This window comes from Hyperoodon ampullatus (assembly GCF_949752795.1).
Source record: "Hyperoodon ampullatus genome assembly, chromosome: 14".
In the NCBI taxonomy this organism is placed as follows: domain Eukaryota; kingdom Metazoa; phylum Chordata; class Mammalia; order Artiodactyla; family Ziphiidae; genus Hyperoodon; species Hyperoodon ampullatus.
In genome coordinates this window covers 67,530,078-67,550,549 of record NC_136927.1, presented here as the reverse complement: position 1 = coordinate 67,550,549, position 20,472 = coordinate 67,530,078, and the positions used below count along the sequence as shown (strand labels likewise).

Genomic DNA, 20,472 nt, shown 5'->3' with positions numbered 1-20,472 from the left:
AAAAAAAGAACAAAGCAATCACAGCCCTTTTTCTTTCATCACGTTGAGGGAGACAAGCTTGCGACAGTGTGTATTACGTGCTGCTGAGAAAAATAAAGCAGGATATAGGGGAAGAGGAGGGCGCTATTTTAGCAACAGTGGCCTGGGAGGGCCTCTTTAGGGAGAGGATATTTGAACAAAGACTTGAAGGAGGAAAGGGAGAGCTTCTGTGGATATCTGGGCCAGAGCCTCCTGTTTAGAAGGGGCAGCAAGTGCAAAGGCCCTGGGGAGGGAGCAGTCGCAGCGCATTTCAGGAATAGCCTGAAGGCCAGTGTGACTGGAACCGGGAGAAGATGAGGAGAGTGGACTGGGGAGAGCAGTGAGGATGGATAGGAAAGGGGTGGAGTCATAAGATCTGTCTCCAAGGATGATGGGGAGTCTGCGGGGGAGGTGGTCTGAGGCAAAGGTGTGAGGGTGTATGATTCTTGGTGTAAGTCTTACCTTCAACAGCACATCCAGGTTATCAGCTGTGGCTTTTGGAGGTGCAACCAGAGAGTAATCAATCCCAGCCACGTTGTCTATTTTGGTTGTCACTAGGGAGAAAGAAGATGGACCATGAGCTGGCTCCCCATGGCAGCATCTTTGGGGCCTTGGATGCAGGGACAGCATCCCCTAAAGTTGAATCAAGACCTGCAGTGCTAATTCCATTACTACCTCCTCCAGGGAGCCCTCCCTGAGGTCTCCTTAAAGGAAAATGAGCCCACACCCCACATTCACAGATACCATCTCTCTCCCTTCTTCCAACAGCCCGGAGACGTGGCTAAAACACAGACTCAAGGAGCAGAAATACCTGGGCTTGAATTGAAATCTATGTGACCTTGGACAAGTCCTTTCATTTCTCTGAGCCACATTTTTTCATTTGTAAAATGGGGTACTACTAGTGACCTTGACGATGCCCTGTACATGGTAGGAACTCAAAAGCCAGAAGGGATCATTATTAGCAGTGATAATATTCCAGGCTGAGCCCAGACTGGCTTCAGGTCTGAGTGGTTTCTCTGCTTCCCAGCAGTAATCAATGAGGATTAAATAAATATTGGTTCTTCCTTTAGCCCTTTCTTCCCATGTTAGAGGGGAATAAACTGAGTCTCAGAAAAGGTAACTAGTCTAAGATGGCAAAGCTGGTGAGTGACAAGGGTGGGACTCAAGCCAAAATCTTTTTCCTGCCTGGTGAGGCCAAACCCTGGACACTGCAACTGCACTGAACACGTCCAGGAGGGGCCCTGCGCCTGGAGGGGCTGGGGCGATGCCTCAGGGAAGGGAATGTATCTGAAATGGACATGTGCCATGTGCCAGCCAAACCAGGCTCCACAGGGAGGCAACCCAGGCAGCAGTTTGGGGCACAGGCTTGGGATCCTGTTTCTGCTTGTTACTGCCTCTTGACCTCAGGTAAGACTCGGCTCCTTTTTTTTTTTTTTTTTTTTTTTTGCGGTACGTGGGCCTCTCCCTGTCGTGGCCTCTTCCGTTGTGGAGCACAGGCTCCGGATGCGCAGGCTCAGCGGCCATGGCTCACGGGCCCAGCTGCTCCGCGGCATGTGGGATCCTCCCGGACCGGGGCACGAACCCGTATCCCCTGCATCGGCAGGCGGACTCTCAACCACTGCGCCACCAGGGAAGCCCACTGTGCCACCAGGGAAGCCCTCGGCTCCTTTCTGAGCCTCTGTTTCCTGGTGGTAAAATTGGGACAAAACAGTGATCTCAGTGGGGTGTTAGGAGGCCGAGAGGAAACCGTTCTGCTGGGTACATGACACATGGTGAGTACTTGGCCATACGGGTCCTCCCCCACCTACTGCAGCCCTTCACCATTTACCAAGCATTTGGGGAAAGAGAAGATTGTCCCCATTTTAAAGATATGGAAACTGAGGCCCTGAGAGGGGAAGCGATCAGCCTCAGATCTCAGGCCAGCTATGTATCTTTGGCTCCAGAGAGCTGCAGGTATTTGTTGTTTGGCCCCTGCAGAGCTGCTTTTCCATTAAACTTCTGGACCTGTCACAAGGACCTGGCCCAAGAGGGGATCTGATGCCAATTGCCATTTGAAAATAATCTGTGCTACCCGTTCCCACCCAAGCCCAGGCCTGCCTAGGAAAATTGCTGGCTCCATCACACTCTCCCTGTGTCCCTCACCCCCTCCCCCTTCTACTCCAGCCTCCTTACCTGGCAGTGTCTGGAAATAAGGTTGCAGCTTGGAGGATACGCTACTGGTCACTACCTCGCAGATCTGGGGAGAACAAAAGAACTGATCAGCAAAGGTTTCCTATAGTGGAAAATGTCTTCTGAGAATAATTATCCAGACATGTTTCGCTCTTCTTGAATGTTTCCTTGAAAATCATATAACTACTCAAGTTTCCCTTTTCTCTTTGGCCACCAGGAAGCTCAGAGTTCAACATGTAACTTGGAAATAGTAAGTTTATATGACTGTATGACCTGCACATCTGCATTTTATTTCCTACTCTGGCATGGAGCTTTCCTGATGGTATTTATGCTTTTTATTTTTTAATGTGAGATTTTGTTTGTTTGTTTTTGTTTGCACTCAGACCCTTTGTGGAATGAGGTGGTGAAAAAATGAACAGGAGGTGGTTAGATGTCAGCCTTCCCCTGTGTGTGCTTCTAGGAGCAGGGGGCAGGCCCTCTGCTCAAGCCTGGGTAGGCACCCTCATCTTTGCTTTGTGTGGCCAGAGAAGACTTCCCAGCAGTCCCCCTCCCATAACTCATAGGGGAACAAGCACTGGTCTGAGAAGCCCTGGGTCACATGCTGATTTTGCCACTGAGGAAGTTACTCCATTTCTATGAGAAAAGAGACCCTAAAATGGAGCGCTGCGGGTTATATTTTCCATTCCTTTTGCTCTTCTGGAATGTGGCCCTGTCACACCCATTGAGAGGTGGAGTCTGTGAACTCTCCCCTACAGTCTGGGTGGGCGGGGTGGCTACTTGCTTCTAACCAATAGAAAACAGCGGAAGTGACATTGTGTAACTTCCCAGGTGAGGTCATAAAAGGCTGTGCAACTTCCACTTTGGTCTCTCTTTTTTTTTTTTTTTTTGCAGTACGTGGGCCTCTCACTGTTGTGGCCTCTCCCATTGCAGAGCACAGGCTCCGGACGCACCGGCTCAGCGGCCATGGCCCACAGCCCCAGCCGCTCCGCGGCATGTAGGATCTTCCCGGACTGGGGCACGAACCTGTGTCCCCTGCATCGGCAGGCGGACTCTCAACCACTGCACCACCAGGGAAGCCCCACTTTGGTCTCTTGAGATGGTCACTCTGGAACCCATTGATGAGCTGTGCAAAGCCCCAGCCCCATGGAGGGGACACGGGTAGATGCTCCAGTCGACAGCCCCGGCTGAGCCGAGCATCAAGTCTTCCCAGCTCAGGCACCACGGACATGAGAGAAGATCCCATTGGATGACTCTAGCCCCAAGCTTTGGAGTTTTCCCAGATGAGGTACAGACATCATGGAGCAGAGACAAGCTACGCTGGTCCCACTGTGCCTGTTGATTTCCTGATCCACAGAATCCGTGAACATTATCAAATGGTCGTTGCTGGATGACGCTGTATTTGGGGCTATTTGTTTCGAAGCTATAGCTGGAGGAGGATTAAAATCACAGGCTTCCTTAATTTGACCCATTGGGGCTGATGGGGTAGGTGGTGCAGTAGGTGGCGGCGGTCAGATAAGCCCCGCCTTCACGACGTTGCTCTCCCCACGTCTTGAATGACCTCATTCATCCAGCGGAGTCTCTCCAGTCCTTGCCTTTCTTGACTGTTGGGCAGCCCCTGGCATGATGGGCCACTGTCTCTGACTGAGGACCCTCCCCGCTCTCCGCCTGGACCTCTACTTCCTCTTCCTTGGACACCCAGTGAGCTCCTCTTCCCTCGTGAAGATGATGATCTCCTTCCACCCAGGAGCCCCTCTGGAGCCTGCCATACATGCCCATGGCCCCTGTGGGACATTGTTGGTCCACCCCGGGGGTCCCCTGCGCTTGGCGTGACAGCTCCCTACACACCCAGCAACTCTCCCTGCCTGAGGACTTTAATCCCTGGACCTTGCTCCCAAGTGCCAAGGAGTTACAGCAGCCCGAAAGAGGGGTGAGAGTTGGTGGATAAATACCCATCTTCCCCACCCCTTTGGGACAGCTCTGAGGTGTGTGCCCCAAAGTCCCGCAGCACTGAGCCCCAGCTGTCCAGAGCGGTAGCCCACTCAATAATGTTCCTGCCCCCAGGTCCCTTCCCCACCCCTCGCCTGGGATCCCTGCCCAATAAAACACTCGCACCTGAATCTTTGTCTCAGCCATGCCTAGGGGGGTGGGGGGACCCTGATTGGGTCCCCCGCTCCACGTTCCCAACCTGTGGCCAGCACCCAGACCTTGGTTTGCAGCCAGACATCTCCCCTGAGTTCCAGCCTGAGGGTCCAGCTGCCTCCTGGACCAAGTCCCTGGAGGTCCCACAGGCCCCCAAGGCCAGCACATCTCAACCAAACCCATCAGGTTCCCACTCCTCCGCAGTGCTGGTCCCCCTATCTGCCCACAGGGCAGATAGGGCACCTCCATACTTCCCTCCCGCCTTCCCCACTGTCAATCAAGTTATTTTATCTGGGGGGTGGGAGGGAGGAAGGAGAGAAAGGAAGGAGGGAGAAATTTTGGTTTTCCTGGAGTGTGTTTCTATCACATAAAACTCTGGATGTCCCAAGGAGACTAAGAATGTCACTCTCGGAGAAACCCATGCCTCTGCTCCAAGTGGCCCAAAGGTGAGAGCAGGCGGCACATCTGGCAGGGAGGGGCCAGCTGGACACCTGGGCTGCCTGCCCTCAGCTACTGCCCTCCAATGCCAGTTACTAATGAGGGCCACCAGGGGGGCTCCAAATCACAGCAAATCACATGGCAGCCTGGCGCCTGCCTGTCTGCTGCCACCCTCCTCCGCCCCCACCCCCATCCACACCCTATATAGGCCCTTCCTTCCCTCAGACGCCCACTCTTCTCTCTGAATTCCTGGGGGGTGGACTCCCAAACTCATTCCTCGCCATTTCCAGGCCTACATAACATCATGGACACCCTGACACTTCATTTATTCATCCATTCATCCATTCATTCATTCAGGCCCATACTCTCTTCTAAACAACATCTTGGACTGATTAAGAGCTTCACCTCTGAGGTGGGGTGGCATGGGTTTGAAGCCCAGCACTATCACTTCCTCTATCTGTGTCTCAGCGTTATTATTGTTCAGCTTGGCTGCTCTCAAGGGGTCACTCTTAAGGCGTTAACAAGAAATAATCTGTTTTAATAGTTCATTATGTTAAATACATGCTAACACTCCCCTCATACTATTACTTAATTACAGAGACGGTTGAGTTATGGTTGAGCCAGGCTGGTGGGGAGCCTTAACTATTTTAGTAATCCTTACAACGGCTTGGTGAAGAAGGTATCAACGTCCCCATTTTACAGACGGTGAAACTGAGGTTTGGAAAAGTCAAGTGATTTGCTCAACATCACACAGCTAAGCCCTGGAGCCAGAATCAAAACTCAGAGACCCTGACTCTAAAACCTGTTTTATAATCTCCTCTGTTATGCATTTTGACCACCAGGCATGGATTTTTTTTTTTTTTTTAACTTTTGACAGAGTGCCTTCAGATAGATGATCTCATTTGATGGATGTCTCCCTACCCATGTTGTCAGTGCCTTTCACTGGGAGACCAAGGTCTCCCACCTGGAAGGCTGCACAAGCCTCCGCAGTGTTGCCGAGACTCCTGCCCCTGCTCTTGGTCCCTCCAGCCATTCTCACGGCAGCCAGAGAAGTTGTTCTAAAGCACAGATCTGTCCAGGTCACCCCTTTGCCTAAAACCTTCAATGGCTCCCCATTGCCCTTTGAGAAAACTCAAGCTCACTTGTCTTGGGAGATAGGCTCAGGGGTTTCCTGGAGACTGACAGTTTATTAATGGAAAACTAGCCCAAGGAATAGCCCCTTTTCTCAGCTGAAGAGGTTGGCTTGTGTGGGGCGGGGTTAGGGTGAAGGTAGGCTTGGGAAGCTCTGGTCCGTGTCTGTCTTTCGTACCAGTTCCAGCCTCAGGACATAATGTGACCACACTCTAGTCTAGCAGCTTCATCAGCTGCACGTTTTCTGGGTGGGTATCGCCACCAAGGGGGTTCGGGGTTGGGGGATGGGGAAGGAGGCTGGAGCGCTATGAGGAGAGGGGCTCAGTGCGAGAGAATGGTAGTTTCTCTGCAGGAAAGAATGATGGGGGAAGAGCAGAGGTGGTCCAAGCATGGGGGAGTTTGCTGTGGGTCATGTGTCACATGACCCTTTCTTAGTTTCTCACTGGATCCCCAGGAAAATTGACATGACTGATTTTTAGAGCTGGACATGTGCTTTCCAAGGGCTGTGGGGGACTGCTGAAGAGTTCTGGGTGAGAGCAGAGATAAACCCATGCACATATGGTCACCTTATCTTTGACAAAGGAGGCAAGAATATACAACAGAGAAAAGACAGCCTCTTCAATAAGTGGTGCTGGGGAAACTGGACAGCTAAATGTAAAAGAATGAAATTAGATCACTCACTAACACCATACACAAAAATAAACTCAAAATGGTTTAAAGACTAAATGTAAGGCCAGACACCATAAAACCTTTAGAGGAAAACGTAGGCAGGACACTCTATGACATAAATCACAGCAAGATCCTTTTTGACCCACCTCCTAGAGAAATGGAAATAAAAGAAAAAACAAACAAATGGGACCTAATGAAACTTAAAAGCTTTTGCACAGCAAAGGAAACCATAAACAAGAGAAAAGACAGCCCTCAGAATGGGAGAAAATATTTGCAAGTGAAGCAACTGACAAAGGATTAATCTCCAAAATATACAAGCAGCTCATGTAGCTCAATATCAAAAAAACAAACAACTCAATCCAAAAATGGGTGGAAGACCTAAACAGACATTTCTCCAAAGTAGATATACAGATTGCCAACAAACACATGAAAGAATGCTCAACATCATTAATCATTAGAGAAATGCAAATCAAAACCACAATGAGGTATCACCTCACACCAGTCAGAATGGCCATCATCAAAAAAAATCTAGAAACAATAAATGCTGGAGAAGGTATGGAGAAAAGGAACCCTCCTGCACTGCTGGTAGAAATGTAAATTGATACAGCCATTATGGAGAACAGTATGGAGGTTCCTTAAAAAACTAAAAATAGAACTACCATATGACCTAGCAATCTCACTACTGGGCATATACCCTGAGAAAACCATAATTCAAAAAGATAAATGTACCACAATGTTCATTGCAGCTCTATTTACAATAGCCAGGACATAGAAGCAACCTAAATGTCCATTGACAGATGAATGGATAAAGATGTGGCACACATATACACTGAAATATTACTCAGCCATAAAAATTGAGTTATTTGTAGCAAGGTGGATGGACCTAGAGTCTGTCATACAGAGTGAAGTAAGTCAGAAAGAGAAAAACAAATAACACACATATGTGGAATCTAAAAAAATGGTGCTGATGAACCTAGTTGCAGGGCAGGAATAAAGACACAGACATAGAGAACGGACTTGAGGACACAGGGGGCGAAGGGGAAGCTCTGACGAAGTGCGAGAGTAGCACTGACATATATACACTACCAAATGTAAAATAGCTAGCTAGTGGGAAGCAGCCGCATAGCACAGGGAGATCAGCTCGTGCTTTGTGATGACCTAGAGGGGTGGGATAGGGAGGCTGGGAGGGAGGCTTAAGAGGGAGGGGATGTGGGGATATATGTATACATGTAGCTGATTCACTTTGTTGTACAGCAGAAACTAACACAACACTGTAAAGCAATTATACACCAATAAAGATATATATATAAAAAAAGAGGTCTGGGTGAGAGCAGAAGTGTCCAGCGATGCGTGAGGTATGTGGACACAGAAGGCCCCACCCGCTCTGACAGGAGGTGCAACTCTGAGCCCCTCGTACCTTGCGGTTCATGCTGTTTCGGAGCGAAGACTCGATTTTTTTACGGAAGAGTCGGATCAGCCACCTGGAGATTGACACGTGGGGCCAGGCATGAGGCTTCCCAGCTGTCCCTGGGATGCATTCCAAAGGCTGCCTCATCTGGGAAGCCTTCCTCCCTTTTCCAAATAAACCTAAACTCCCTCATCCCTGGGCTCCAACTCTGTACACCCCCATCAGACACTTCTTCCCCTGTGGGCAGTGACCTGCTTCTGAGGTTATTTCTTCAATGGGTGCACGGCTGGATCCCCACCCCATCTCAGCCTCATTCCTCACCACTCCCTCTCTCTGTACTCCAGCCACACTGCTTTGCCGTACCCTCCTGTGTCCTGTGCTTCCTCTCACCGCAGGGTCTTTGCACATACTGTTCGCTCTGCTTAAAACACCCATTGTCCCCAAGTTAATTAACTCCTACTTATTCTTTTCATCTCAATTGAAATGTCATTTCATCAAAGAAAATGAAATGGCCAGCCCCCTGGCTAGGTCAGATCCTCCAGTTCTGTGAGTTCATCGCACCTGGTACCTCTTTTTCTCAGGTCTTATTGTGAGCCATTCATTCATGCAATGATTTGATTAATGTTTGTCTTCCCCACAGGCTGGAAGCTTCAAAAGAGCAGGGACTGTGCAGCTAAGACTCTGGGGCCAGCAAGTCCTGGGCTGAATCCCAATCCCTTCTCAATACTCACTAGGTATGAAAACTCAGGTTATTTCCTATTCTTTCTGTGCCTTGATCTTCTCCTCTGAATATGGGGTAATAATTGACTAACTGCACAGAGTCACTGTGTGGACTGAATGAGATAAGGAACATGCTTGAAACAGTGCCAGGCATGCAGTAAGTCTCCAATCGCTGTTAGCAAGGCCAAATTTTTAGTGACCACTGCTATTTCCTGAGCACAGTGCACAAGCCTGGTGCATAGCAGATTCTTAGTCGATATTCGTTGGATGGATGGAGAGATGAATGCTTGCAGGCTTGTGGTAAGGACTGTATAACTTGGTGCACTTAAAGTGTTTAGTGCACAGCCTGGAGCATAAGTGCTCAGTAAAGTTTGCTGAATGAATATTGAATGAGCAAGTGACTCTTCAAGGCAGGGGTGTTGTGTGTTCCATCTGTAGACCCCTGTCCCCTTACACCTGAGGCCTGGCATAGAAGTGGCATTTGGGATGTGTTTTCTGAATACAAGAATGATTAGGACAGGGACTGCCCTGGTGGCACAGTGGTTAAGAATCCACCTGCCAATGCAGGGGACACGGGTTTGAGCCCTGGTCCGGGAAGATCTCACATGCCGCGGAGCAAGTAAGCCCATGCGCCACAACTACTGAAGTCTGCACTCCTAGAGGCCGTGCTCTGCAACAAGAGAAGCCACCGCAATGAGAAGCCCATGCACCGCAGCTGAGTAGCCCCCGCTCGCCACAACTAGAGAAAGCCCATGCGCAGCAACGAAGGCCCAACACAACCCAAAATAAATAAATAAATTTATAAAAAAAAGAATAACTAAGACAGTCCTGTCCCTCCTCCCATCCACAGCCCCAGGAGATCATACCCCAGGCTGCTGCCCGAGATGTGTACGCGGACTCTGTTGATGTGGCTGCTGCAGCTGGAGCAGGCGACTGTGGCATGGCCCGAGGTGGGGTCATAACCCAGCTTGAGACCAGCCACAATGGAGATGCCCTCCACACTCAGGTCAAAGTTGCCGCTGACTTTGCTGAAGGGAAACAGAAAGAAAAGACTTGGAGCGAGCATTTTCTGCTCGCTGCCATTCAGACTTCACACCAATGCCGGAAGGCAGGTTTTGCTATTATCTCCACTCTGGGTGAGGAGATGGAGTTCAGAGAGGGAAGGCAGCTTGCCCAAGGTCACACAGCAGCTGAGTGAAAGAGCCAGGATTCCACCCCGAAGTTTGAACCCATGTCTGCCTGGCAGAGCCCTGCTCTTACCCACTGCCTCAGCCTCTGCCTGTGCGCTGTGTGGCACTGAGAATGTTTCTCAACCTCTCTGAGCTTCAGTTTCCTTACCCAGACCCTGGACCAGCAGTGGGACACCAGCTTTGCCACTAGAAAGTTGAGTCTGGGGGACAAATGACTTTAATTAATGCCCTCATTCATTAAATGGGGTTAATACCTCCTCCCTCAGGGATGAAATGAGTTTGGGATAAGACAGTGAGTGTGAATGTAGTTTGTCAACTCTTCTATAATGTGAGGAAGCATTGTTATCATTTTTTGTATGTGTGTGATCAGTAAGTGAAATGATAGATGTGAAAGAGCCCAAGTGAAGAAGTAAGCAATTCTTGTTGTGGGGAACGGACACACCCAGCAGTCCTTGTAACAGAAGGCAGACTCACGCCCCTCTCCTCACCAAAGTGTCTGTTTTCTCCCTGGATTCACCACAAAGGAGAAGTTGATAAACTGACAGGTCAGTCTGAGCCCCTGTCACTGCTGCACGGAGTCACTGCAGTGAGGGCCCAATATTTAGATTCAGAGCTGTAGTTTGGATGATCTGCCCCAATTTTCACCCCTCCCTGCATCCATACCCTCACCATTGCCTACCTTGGGGGCATATGTGTGTAGTTCCATGCTCTTGACCTTGGACTTGACCACATGACTTGCTTTGGCCAATGGCATATGAATAGAAGTGACCATGGGTCAGTTCAATCCCTCCCGGGCCTTAAGGGGGCCTGCATGTTTCTGGTTGCCCTTTTTGCACCTCCATGATCACTAAATATGCTCTGGGTAGCCCACTGGTCCAGGGAGGAGGAGGAGGAGATACATGTGTAGCAGGGCTACCTCAGCTGAGGTCAACCTACATCAGGGAACCCCAGCCAACACATAGATATGTAAGTGATGATCTATGACTTGTTTTAGGTCACTGAGTTTCGGTCACTGATGGTTTGTTACAGAGCGATAGCTAACTGATAAAGGGGTAAACTAAAGGTCCCACTTAGGGCTTCCCTGGTGGCTCAGTGGTTGAGAGTCCACCTGCCGATGCAGGGGACATGGGTTCGTGCCCCGGTCCAGGAAGATCCCACATGCTGCAGAGCAGCTGGGCCCGTGAGCCATGGCCGCTGAGCCTGCGTGTCCGGAGCCTGTGCTCCGCAACGGGAGAGGCCACAACAGTGAGCGGCCCGTGTACCGCAAAAAAAAAAAAAAAGGTCCCACTTAGCCTTCCATCCTAAGCCACATGCACCAACTCAGCCTTGCCCGCGCCCTGCGTTGAGATGTGGGAAAATTCTCAGCTATTAACCAAGGGTTCTGTTGAAAATTCTTCTGTGAAAAGTTCCCCCAGGAACTCTGAGGGGGCAAATGGTAATGGGCCAGGCAAAAATTGGGCATTCTTGAGACCTTGGCTCTCATCTCCTCCAAATATCACCAAGAGCTCACCCACACACTCAACAAACACTGAGCTTGGAAACGCACATGAAATTCTTTCGAGCCTTCCATTTTCCACTCATCTTGACACTGGCATCTTTGATGGAGAGTTCAAGGCCTTGATCAGGCAACGGTCTTATCTGGGAATTGGGAAGCTTGAATCCATGAATAACCATGCTGCAAAGAAGAAATGATCAGTTAGTCTCTAAGTGTCCCCACAAGGACTCAGTCAATGGTCAGTGCAGACTCATTCCCCTCCATCCTGGCCCTTTACCCCAGTTATTCCAAAAGAACCCAGAAGCTATGGGAGCAGCCTGGGGAGCTCTGTGGTTAGGCTTTGAAGTCAGACAAATCTGCATTTGAACCCTGCTCTTCAGTTTACTATTGTGTGACCCTGGGCACATCACTTAATCATCCTGAGCCTCAGTTTCCTCATGTTGTAAAATGAGTACAGTAACCTCTGTCTTGCAGGGTGTGTGATGATCGGTGAAGATAACAAATGTTATCCCAGTGACTACAAGTTCTGTAAAGGGTGGAATGTGTCTGCCTTTTTTTCACTATTGTAGCATAGCCTGATGAGTCAGACACATAGTAAGTGCACAAAAATATTTGTTGAATGAGTGAGTGCATAAAATTCTTTAGAGGACATTTATGGATTTCTCTCCCCAGCACCCATACCCCTCTCTTGTGATAACGGAACTGCCATTTTACTCTGGAGGAACCCTTCCCCACATCTAGTCCGTGTTGCTCCAAAGAAAGTTGACTTCACTGCCATCTTCAGGGGGTGGAGCTTGAGACGTCAGCACAAGCTCCTTCGTGTCTTCTATCCCCTGGCCACAGTGATTGGTCCAAGAGTGTGTACATAACCTAAGACGGACCAATCAGAGTGAATCTTAGGAGTTTTGCTTGAGCTGTAAGGAGAAGGTGCCCTCCTCCCACAGGGCTGGGAGTGCTGAGAACATGCTGGTGAGTGCTTCGCGGGGAGGCCCTACCCAAGAATTAGCCCTCCCGAGGGAAGTGGTGCTGAGAGGTGGCAGGAGAGAAACAGGGTCCAGTGACATTTGAGCCTTCCTCAAGCTGAACCTGAAGACAGACAATTCCAGGGACTTGTGAGCCAATACCTTCTGGTTTAGGCCATTTGGGATTAGGTTTTCTGTCCTTGAAACCTCACCCCCACCCCTAATCCTAATTAACATGTGGGCTTGGCACAGAGTTTGGGGGTTCGTGACATCCCCGCAGGAGTCATGGTGAGTGCCTGAAAGACCGTTTGTGTGGTTTCCTCCACATGCAGCTTGGGGGGTTGGATCCCCTTGGGATGGTGTGAACATTAGCTGTGGGATCCTAATGTCTCTGAGTTTAGGAGTCTGTGGCTCTGTGAGTCGAGGTCTTGGTGGCCCCAACACACTACAGTCCTGCACACTGAGGATTGAGCTTGACGGACCTTACCTGTAGAAGCTATACTTCCCTTTCCCAAGGATGTTCATCTTAAAGCTTCCTGAGAGATCGGGAATTGTGATCTTCTCCAACTCCTTCTGCAGAGTAGCCACTCCCTGCTGGCAGGCTGAGGGGAGAGAGCGGGGTCAGTGGTCAGAGGTGTGCAGCCTGTTCATGGCAGGGACGTTGGGATCGGAAAGATCTAAAGCAGGGCTCAAGCTAAGGTTTTTGTCAAGGGCCCCAGAGCAAAGATTTTCTGCTTTGTGGGTCTTACTGTCTCTGTCACAACCACTCAGCTTTGCTTTTATTGCACAAAAGCAGCCGTAGACAATACGTCAATGACTAGGTACGGTTGTGTTCCAATAAAACTTTATGGATGGACACCGAAATTTCAATTTCATATCATTTTCACATGGTGTGAGATAGGATTCTTCTTTTGACTTTTTCCAACTGTAAAAGCCATGCTTAGTTCCTGGGCCATGCAAAAACATGCGTCGGTCCAGATTTGGCCTATAGGCTGTCATTTGCCAGCCCCTAGTTTAAAATATCACCCCCTCCAAATACCCAGTCAGGCAACCTGTGGGTGTTATTGAACATCTGCTCTGTGCTCTGCCCTCATGGATACTCTCTCTCTCTGGCTTTCGGACTCTCTCGCCACAGGACCTTTGCATGTGCCATTCCTGTTGCCTAGGAAACCCTTTCCTCTCATCTTCACCTGGTCGTTCTAGTCATCACTTCCTCTAGGAACTTTCTCTGACTCATCAGATGAGAGTGATCCCCCTTGTTATCATTCTCATGATGCTGTGGGCATCTCTTCTGGAGCTCCCATTACCGTTTGTAATTATGCATTTATTCATGTGATTTTTTTGACTACTATCTCTCTTCCCTACTAGATGTAAGCCCCCCAAGGTCAGTGGTAGATGTCACGGACATCCCCTATCTTTACCACAGTGACTGGAACTTAATACCTGTTGGAGGAATGAATGAATGAATGTTCCAGGGTCAGGAATTCTGCCATCAGTTATTACGTGGTTAACAGCATCGAAAAACCAGTTAAAAGGCAAACACGTTAAATGAGAAGAGTAAGTAGCAGGGTGAGGGATCCCAGGAGCCAGTTAGGAAGTAGTAAGAATAATAATAGTAATAATAACAGTTATCAAGCTCTTACTCTGTTCCACCAGGCACAGTTCTGGGCTCTATACACATATTAAGTTACTGAATCTGAACAATCCTGGGTCGTAGGTCCTGTTACGACTCCCAGTTCACAGATGAGGAAGCTGAGACTCAGAAAGGTGACCACACAGCTGGCAGGTGATGGAGGCAGGATTTGAATCCAGGCCTTCTGGTCCCAGAGCCCGTGCCCTGGGATAGGCCTTCTGGGGTTTCAAAAGTAAACAGTGCATAGATTGACACTGCCCGGAGGGAAAAGAAAATGTGGGATGGCCACGACCTGTGGGTCTGCAGCGGCCAGGTCTTGAAGGGTCTCTAATGCCAAGCCCAAGACATCCACTGAGGGCACTAGGGAACCACTGAACAGTGTAAGTAAAGAGGGGGAATGAGCAGCTTTGCTGTATTTCACAGCTCTCACCGGTTGCCGCATGGGGTGTGAGTAGAAGGGGGAACCGAGGCTGCTGTGACAGAACATGAAGACTTCTGGGCTTAAAGGCCGAGCCCAAGCCTCTGCTCTCTGGAAGACTTCAGGACCACCCCAGCTCTGGGTAGAGAGCAGGGACATAATCCTTTCTCCTAGCTCATGGGGAACTTCCGTCTGCACCCCTGGGATTCAGAGATGTCCTGCCTGGGCTGGGGTAGGAATTCAGGGGTGGGATACCAGGTCCCTTTGGTCCTGTCCTGATTCCCCAGGGGTCCACCGCAGCCGTGGTTCTTCTGCCTTCTGGATCTGATTTCTCTGGCACTGGCTGTCCCCCACTGTTCTGCAGTTCATCTCTCTGCCACTGAGAGGCAGCATTGAGCAGCCCCACCCTGGTACATCTGACAAGACCAGAGCTCAGATCCAGGCCGCCCACTTCCCAGTCCCTCCTCCAAGTTTGTCTGCTCATTTGTAAAGGTCGCTGGTAACAGTATGTCCTTTTAGCACAGTGCCTGGCACCGATCTGAGCAGGTCAGGGGCTGCTTCATGCCAGTCTCTCCTCTGTCTGGGCCTGGATGCATGGCCTGGGGGACCCTCTCTGGGTCACCCAGATGGCTAGTGTGCACAATATGGCTGACAAACCCCTGCCCTGGGGGAGGGCCTCCCCACACTGAAGACTGAGCCAGGGACCTTGAGAAAAAAAACAGGGCTGAGAACCAGCTTGGAAGGAAGTGAAAGGCCTAGAAGCCCGAGTTGGGTATTGCGTAGAGGGAGGGGACCGTGAGGGACCTGAGCACTGGACTCAGAGTCCTCCAGACCAAGGCTCCAATCCCGGTGCTGCCGCTTCCCAGCCCTGTGACCTTGGGTAGCTCACCTTACCTCAGCTTCTTCATATGTAACACAGGGGTAAGAGGGCCTCCTTGGAGGAGCTGTGAGCAGGCCATACACTGGATTTAAAGGGCTGCACACAGCAGGTGCTCAATCAGTGCTCCTCAGAGGTTGGAGGGGAGAAAAGGAAGGCATCCAGTTACCGTAGTCCAGGCCCTTCTGGGTGATCCTGGCCACGACGCCGGGGATGGTGTTTGCCATCACAGCTGTGCCCAGGGCGGCCAGCACCACCAGGATCGCCCACCTCCGCGTGTCATCAGGGCCCCTGGCCATGTCTTCGTCCTGCACAGCTGCCAAAACCTCGAGGCCTTGGAGGGGAACCAGGGACCTATAAATGAGGCAGCTGGGGAAGCGCAAGTCAGTGGAATGTGGAAAGAGGAAGGAACAGGAGCAGGGGCGGGAGACGGGGTGGATGGCCGCCTGCCTGCGGTCCCCCACCATGGTCGGGGCCACAGCCCCAGAGCAGCCAGCAGTGGAGCCTGGGAGCCCCGTGTCTGTGTGTGTGGTGTGTGTGTGGTGTGGTATGCTGTGTGTGTTTGTATGTGTGGTGTGTGTAGGTTGAGACTTCTGGCTCTGGGCATCATTCTCCTCCTTCAGCACCCCTTCTCCCTCCCTGAATCCCCACCCCAATCCCTTTATGTAAGGACTTCCTGGATGCTGGGGGGTAGGTACATCAGTGTTCATTATATTTTTCTTTTCTTTTTTTTAATGCTTTATTGAGGTACAGTTGACAAATAAAATTGTATACAGTTGGCCCTTGAACAACACAAGCTTGAACTGCGCAGGTGCACTTATATGGGGATTTTCTTCAATAAATACATGCTACAGTACTACGCCATCTCTGGTTGGTTGAATCCACAGATGTGGAACCTCGGATATGGTGGAACCGCATATGTGGAGGGCCGACTCTAAGTTATACGTGGATTTTCGGCTGCTGTCGGGGGGGGGGGGTGGTCAGTGCCCCAACCTCTGCATTGTTCAAGGGTCTAGTGTACATTTAAAGTGTACAAGGTGATAATTCGATAAATGCGTACATTGTCAAGTGACTTTCACAACCACGCTAGTTAACTCATCCATCACCTCACGTAGTTATCATTCTGTATGTATAGTGAGAAGGCTGAAGATTTACCCTCTTAGCAAATCCCAAGTGTGCAATAGAGTACTCTTAGCTATAGTCACCACGCTGTGCATTAGATCCCCAGAACTCATTCATTTTATAACTGAAAATTATATTTGTCTTTCTACTTTTGATTTCCTTGATGTTTTCCATAGTAAAACATTTAAGGAAACAGAACATTTAGCATTTTCTTGTCCTGAGAGGCAAAAATGGTAATAATTAAATGCTTGACTTTTGGAGTCTGGTATCTTAACTGTGGTTTTAAATCTCAACTCGGCCACTCTGTGGTGGTTTGACCTTTGTCAAGCCTCTTAACCTCTCTGAGCCTCAATTTTCTCTCTGTAAAGTGGGGATAAACAGAATACCCTCCCTCCCCGGGTTTTTGTGAAGACATAAAGGGCTTTAAACCACCTAAAGCAGCTAGCACAACACCCCTGCATAATAAGCCCACAAATGGTAGCTATCAATGTCACTCTGGCTTTAAAAGTAATCCATGTTCATTGACCAAAATTTGAGAAAGAACCAAAAAATTAAAAATTACCTGCCATCCCTAATTCCAGAGAGGACAAGCAGAAGTGTATTTTAGAGTATTTCTCCTCTCCCCCTTTTGGTAAGTGTAGATAGAGTGTGTTTTTCAACGAAGAAATAAGGGATCACACTGACCAGTTCTGTAAAGTTCCCTTTTTTCAATGAACAGTATGTAGGGTTCTGTCTCCTTCTGCATGCACTGCACTGTCTTTCATTGCTTCCTCCTCCCACAGTTTTCTTCACCAAGCTTTTGTGTTTTTTTTTGTTTTGTTTTTTTTTTTTTTTTGCGGTATGTGGGCCTCTCACTGCCGCGGCCTCTCCCGCTGCGGAGCACAGGCTCCGGACACGCAGGCTCAATGGCCATGGCTCATGGGCCAAGCCGCTCCGCGGCATGTGGGATCCTCCCAGACCGGGGCACGAACCCGTGTCCCCTGCATCGGCAGGCGGACCCTCAACCACTGCGCCACCAGGGAAGCCCCAAGCTTTTGTTTTTATTCCTTTTTACCGCTTCCTTTGACAGATGTGGAACCTGAGGGTTCGAGAGGGGAAGTGTTCTTCCCACAGTCAGGCAGCTAGCTGCTAGCAGAGCTGGAAATCAAACGCAGACGCATCCCACACCATCCTGAGTCCTTCAGTGTCTTGGGGCTTGAGGGGGGTGGTGACCAGCACATACTCCCCACACCAGCTTTCCAGAAGGATCTCTGTCTGCTCTGCAGGCCCAGTGTGGGCGGGAATCCCGCTGGGCAGCCGCACCATCTCCATGGTGATTAGAGGAGGGGCGGGGCTGCAGAGGGGGAGGATGGCTTCTCTTCCGCTGAGTCTTCATCAGCCCCCTGGCGCCCTGTCTCCCCGACTCTGATTTGATGAAAGTTTAATGAAGCCCATTGATCCAGGAGGACATGAGACCTCCTGAGGTTTTTTTGTTTTTTTTTTCCTTTTCTTCTCTTCCTCTGTATCTAAAAGGGTCTCCCTTCCTGCCCCAACCTGCCACAACAAGAATCCTTCTGGCTTGCTTAAGAATGAAAACAGTGACCATTTACGGAGCATCTACTATGTGACAGACACTTTACATACATTGTCTCCAAGCCTAAAAACAACCTGTGAGGGTGGGATAATTATTCTCCATTTTGGAGTTGAGGAAACTGAGTCACAGAGCGATTATGTCCCTATCAAGGTCACACTGCCTTTCATGGAGAGAAGAATTCTTCCCTCTAGCTTTCCAAGAGGACTTGTCACCCTGGGTCCTCACCCTAGCTCTACCTTCCTGGGCCCCCAGACTCACATGTCTGTATCTGTACAAGGAAGATAGATGCCAAAACACATAGATCCATGACTTGTCAGAAAATTAGATTTTTGAAGAGTTATCTTACACAGTTTTGAACACCTGCAGCTCTAACTGCCCCAAATTCCTGAGTCCCCTGGGTTCAGGCAGATGTTGCATCTGTGAGGGTGTCAGAGAGGAAAGAAGTATTAAGACGAAACTCACATGACGATGACTTACACTGCCACTGCATCAGAATCTTCAAACCAACTGGCACGTTTTTGAAGCAGCCAGCCCCACTGGCTTCCCTCTGATGTTCATGCTCAGTCAAATCCAGATGAGTCCATCAGCGACCCTCTGGCCTCCTTTTCAGCTCTGCCACTGGCCATGGAGGTGTCCTACTGCTTCAGGCCTGACTCTCTACTCGGTATGAGTGACAATGTCTTCAACCCAAGGAATAGAAATCCCCAGCTCACGTTGGCTTCAACAATAAACACATATAATATCTCAGAGACGAAGTCCAGAGAGAGGGCAGGTTTGAGGTTCTGATTAATTCAACAACTAACAGGACTTCCCAGATGTCCAGTGGTTAAGACTCTGTGCTTCCACTGAAGGGGGTGTGGGTTTGATCCCTGGTTGGGGAACTAAGATCCCACATGCTGTGCAGCCAAGAAAAACAAAAACAGATTTGCAATAAAAATGGGAATTAAAAAAAAAATTCAACAGTTAACAGACATTTACCATCTCTCCACACCTGTCTGCTCTGCCATCCTAGTGTCTCAGATTTACCCTCACACTGGCTTCTTTCATGGTTGTGTGAAATCAAATTCACATTTAATGGCAAGACAAGAAAATTTAAACGTAAAAAATTTTCTCTGCCCTTTGGCCTCCTCTCTCCCCTCTACTGTGCATTGAGTTAGGCATTGACCAAAACTTCCCCGTTGGCAGAAATACCTGCACATCTGAATTGTGTAAAATGTCAATAATATGTCATCTAACGTACAGCCCTCTGTCTCAAAAAACGTATGTAACTGTGTTTTGACTTCTAATGGGTGGAACAGCATCTCAGAGCTTTCTGAGATGCTGTTCCTGGGGTTTTATTTTTTTCGTTTTTTCATTTTGTTTTGTTTTGTTTTAGATTGAAACAATACAAGCTTTATTCAGTGGCCAGAGAATGGAGAAGCAGGAACTAAGTTAACAGATTAACTTCTCCGGTTCCTGGGTTATAATCCTCAACTTGGCGTGAATAAAATTTTTCATTTCTTTCTTAGATCTACTGATTAATTTTTCATTGACAGTTGCAAGATGGTTGCAACAGCTCCAGCCATTGCGTCTAAACAGGCTTCTTCCAATGTCTCCTCCTCCTTTTCCTCCTCTTCTTCTTCTTCCTCCTCTTTTTTGGTCTTTTTATCATTATTGTAAAATACTTCAAACATATAGATAAGAATAGACTACCCAGGCTTACAAAATCTTAACATTATGACGTATTTACTTCTTATAGTTTCTTTTAGTTCTGTGAATTGTAATGCATATATAGCTATGTGTATGTAACCAGGATCACAATAAGAATATAGAAAAATTCTCTCATCCACTCAAATTCTCTCCTGCTATCCCAACTCAACATGGCTTAAATTATAGGAAAATATATTACCTCAGCAGGAGTTTAGAGGTGGGATGGGTCAAGGGTGGTTAATTCGGGGGCTGGCTCTGTCCATCTTTCTAATCCATGCTCCTTAGGATGTCGAGTTTTTCCAGAGGAAAGTCCATTGGGCTTGGAGCCCTGGGTTCATAGTTTCAGCCAGGCTACCTACTCTGGTCAAGTTATTTGACCCTTCTGAAATTTGGGTTCCTCATTTAAATATAGGGAAACAGTGCCCATCGTGGGGGTTGTTCTGAGGATTAAATGAGATAACAGGTGTGGATCAATTTGCATAGAGAAGGTGCTCAACAAATAGTCATAACTTAACCTTCATGGCTAGCTGGCTGGAGAGTCCTGGAGCCCCCAGGAAAACACACTAGGGGCACAACATACTGAGCGCTCGGTCCTCGGGTCTTTGGGTTTGGGCTGGACATGTGCAGAGGGAGAGGAATCCAGGGCTCCCATGGCCTCTGTGAGCCGCCACTCCTCGGCCAGGCGCTCTGCGGAGGAACATCCACTCCCAGCACAGCAAGATGGTTAGGAGCGGAGGCTGAAACCTCACTGATCTGGGTGCAGATTCCAGCTGGCCACTTACTCACTCTGTGAGTTTGACCTTGTCACTTAACCTTGCTGA

At 49.1% G+C, this 20,472-nt stretch overlaps 1 protein-coding gene across 1 annotated transcript in view; it reads right to left on the bottom strand.

Annotated features, from left to right (window-relative positions):
• BPI (bactericidal permeability increasing protein) overlaps window positions 1-15,566 on the bottom strand; it is a gene marked incomplete at both ends in the record, with an annotated part of 30,773 nt that extends 15,207 nt beyond the window's left edge. The window contains 7 exons of the mRNA XM_079718409.1: window positions 481-572; window positions 2,191-2,254; window positions 7,982-8,045; window positions 9,559-9,720; window positions 11,429-11,557; window positions 12,827-12,941; window positions 15,437-15,566. Of these exons, the coding sequence (XP_079574535.1) occupies window positions 481-572; window positions 2,191-2,254; window positions 7,982-8,045; window positions 9,559-9,720; window positions 11,429-11,557; window positions 12,827-12,941; window positions 15,437-15,566 (756 nt within the window). The remainder of the gene's footprint in view (window positions 1-480; window positions 573-2,190; window positions 2,255-7,981; window positions 8,046-9,558; window positions 9,721-11,428; window positions 11,558-12,826; window positions 12,942-15,436) is intronic.
• Window positions 15,567-20,472: the final 4,906 nt, after the last annotated feature.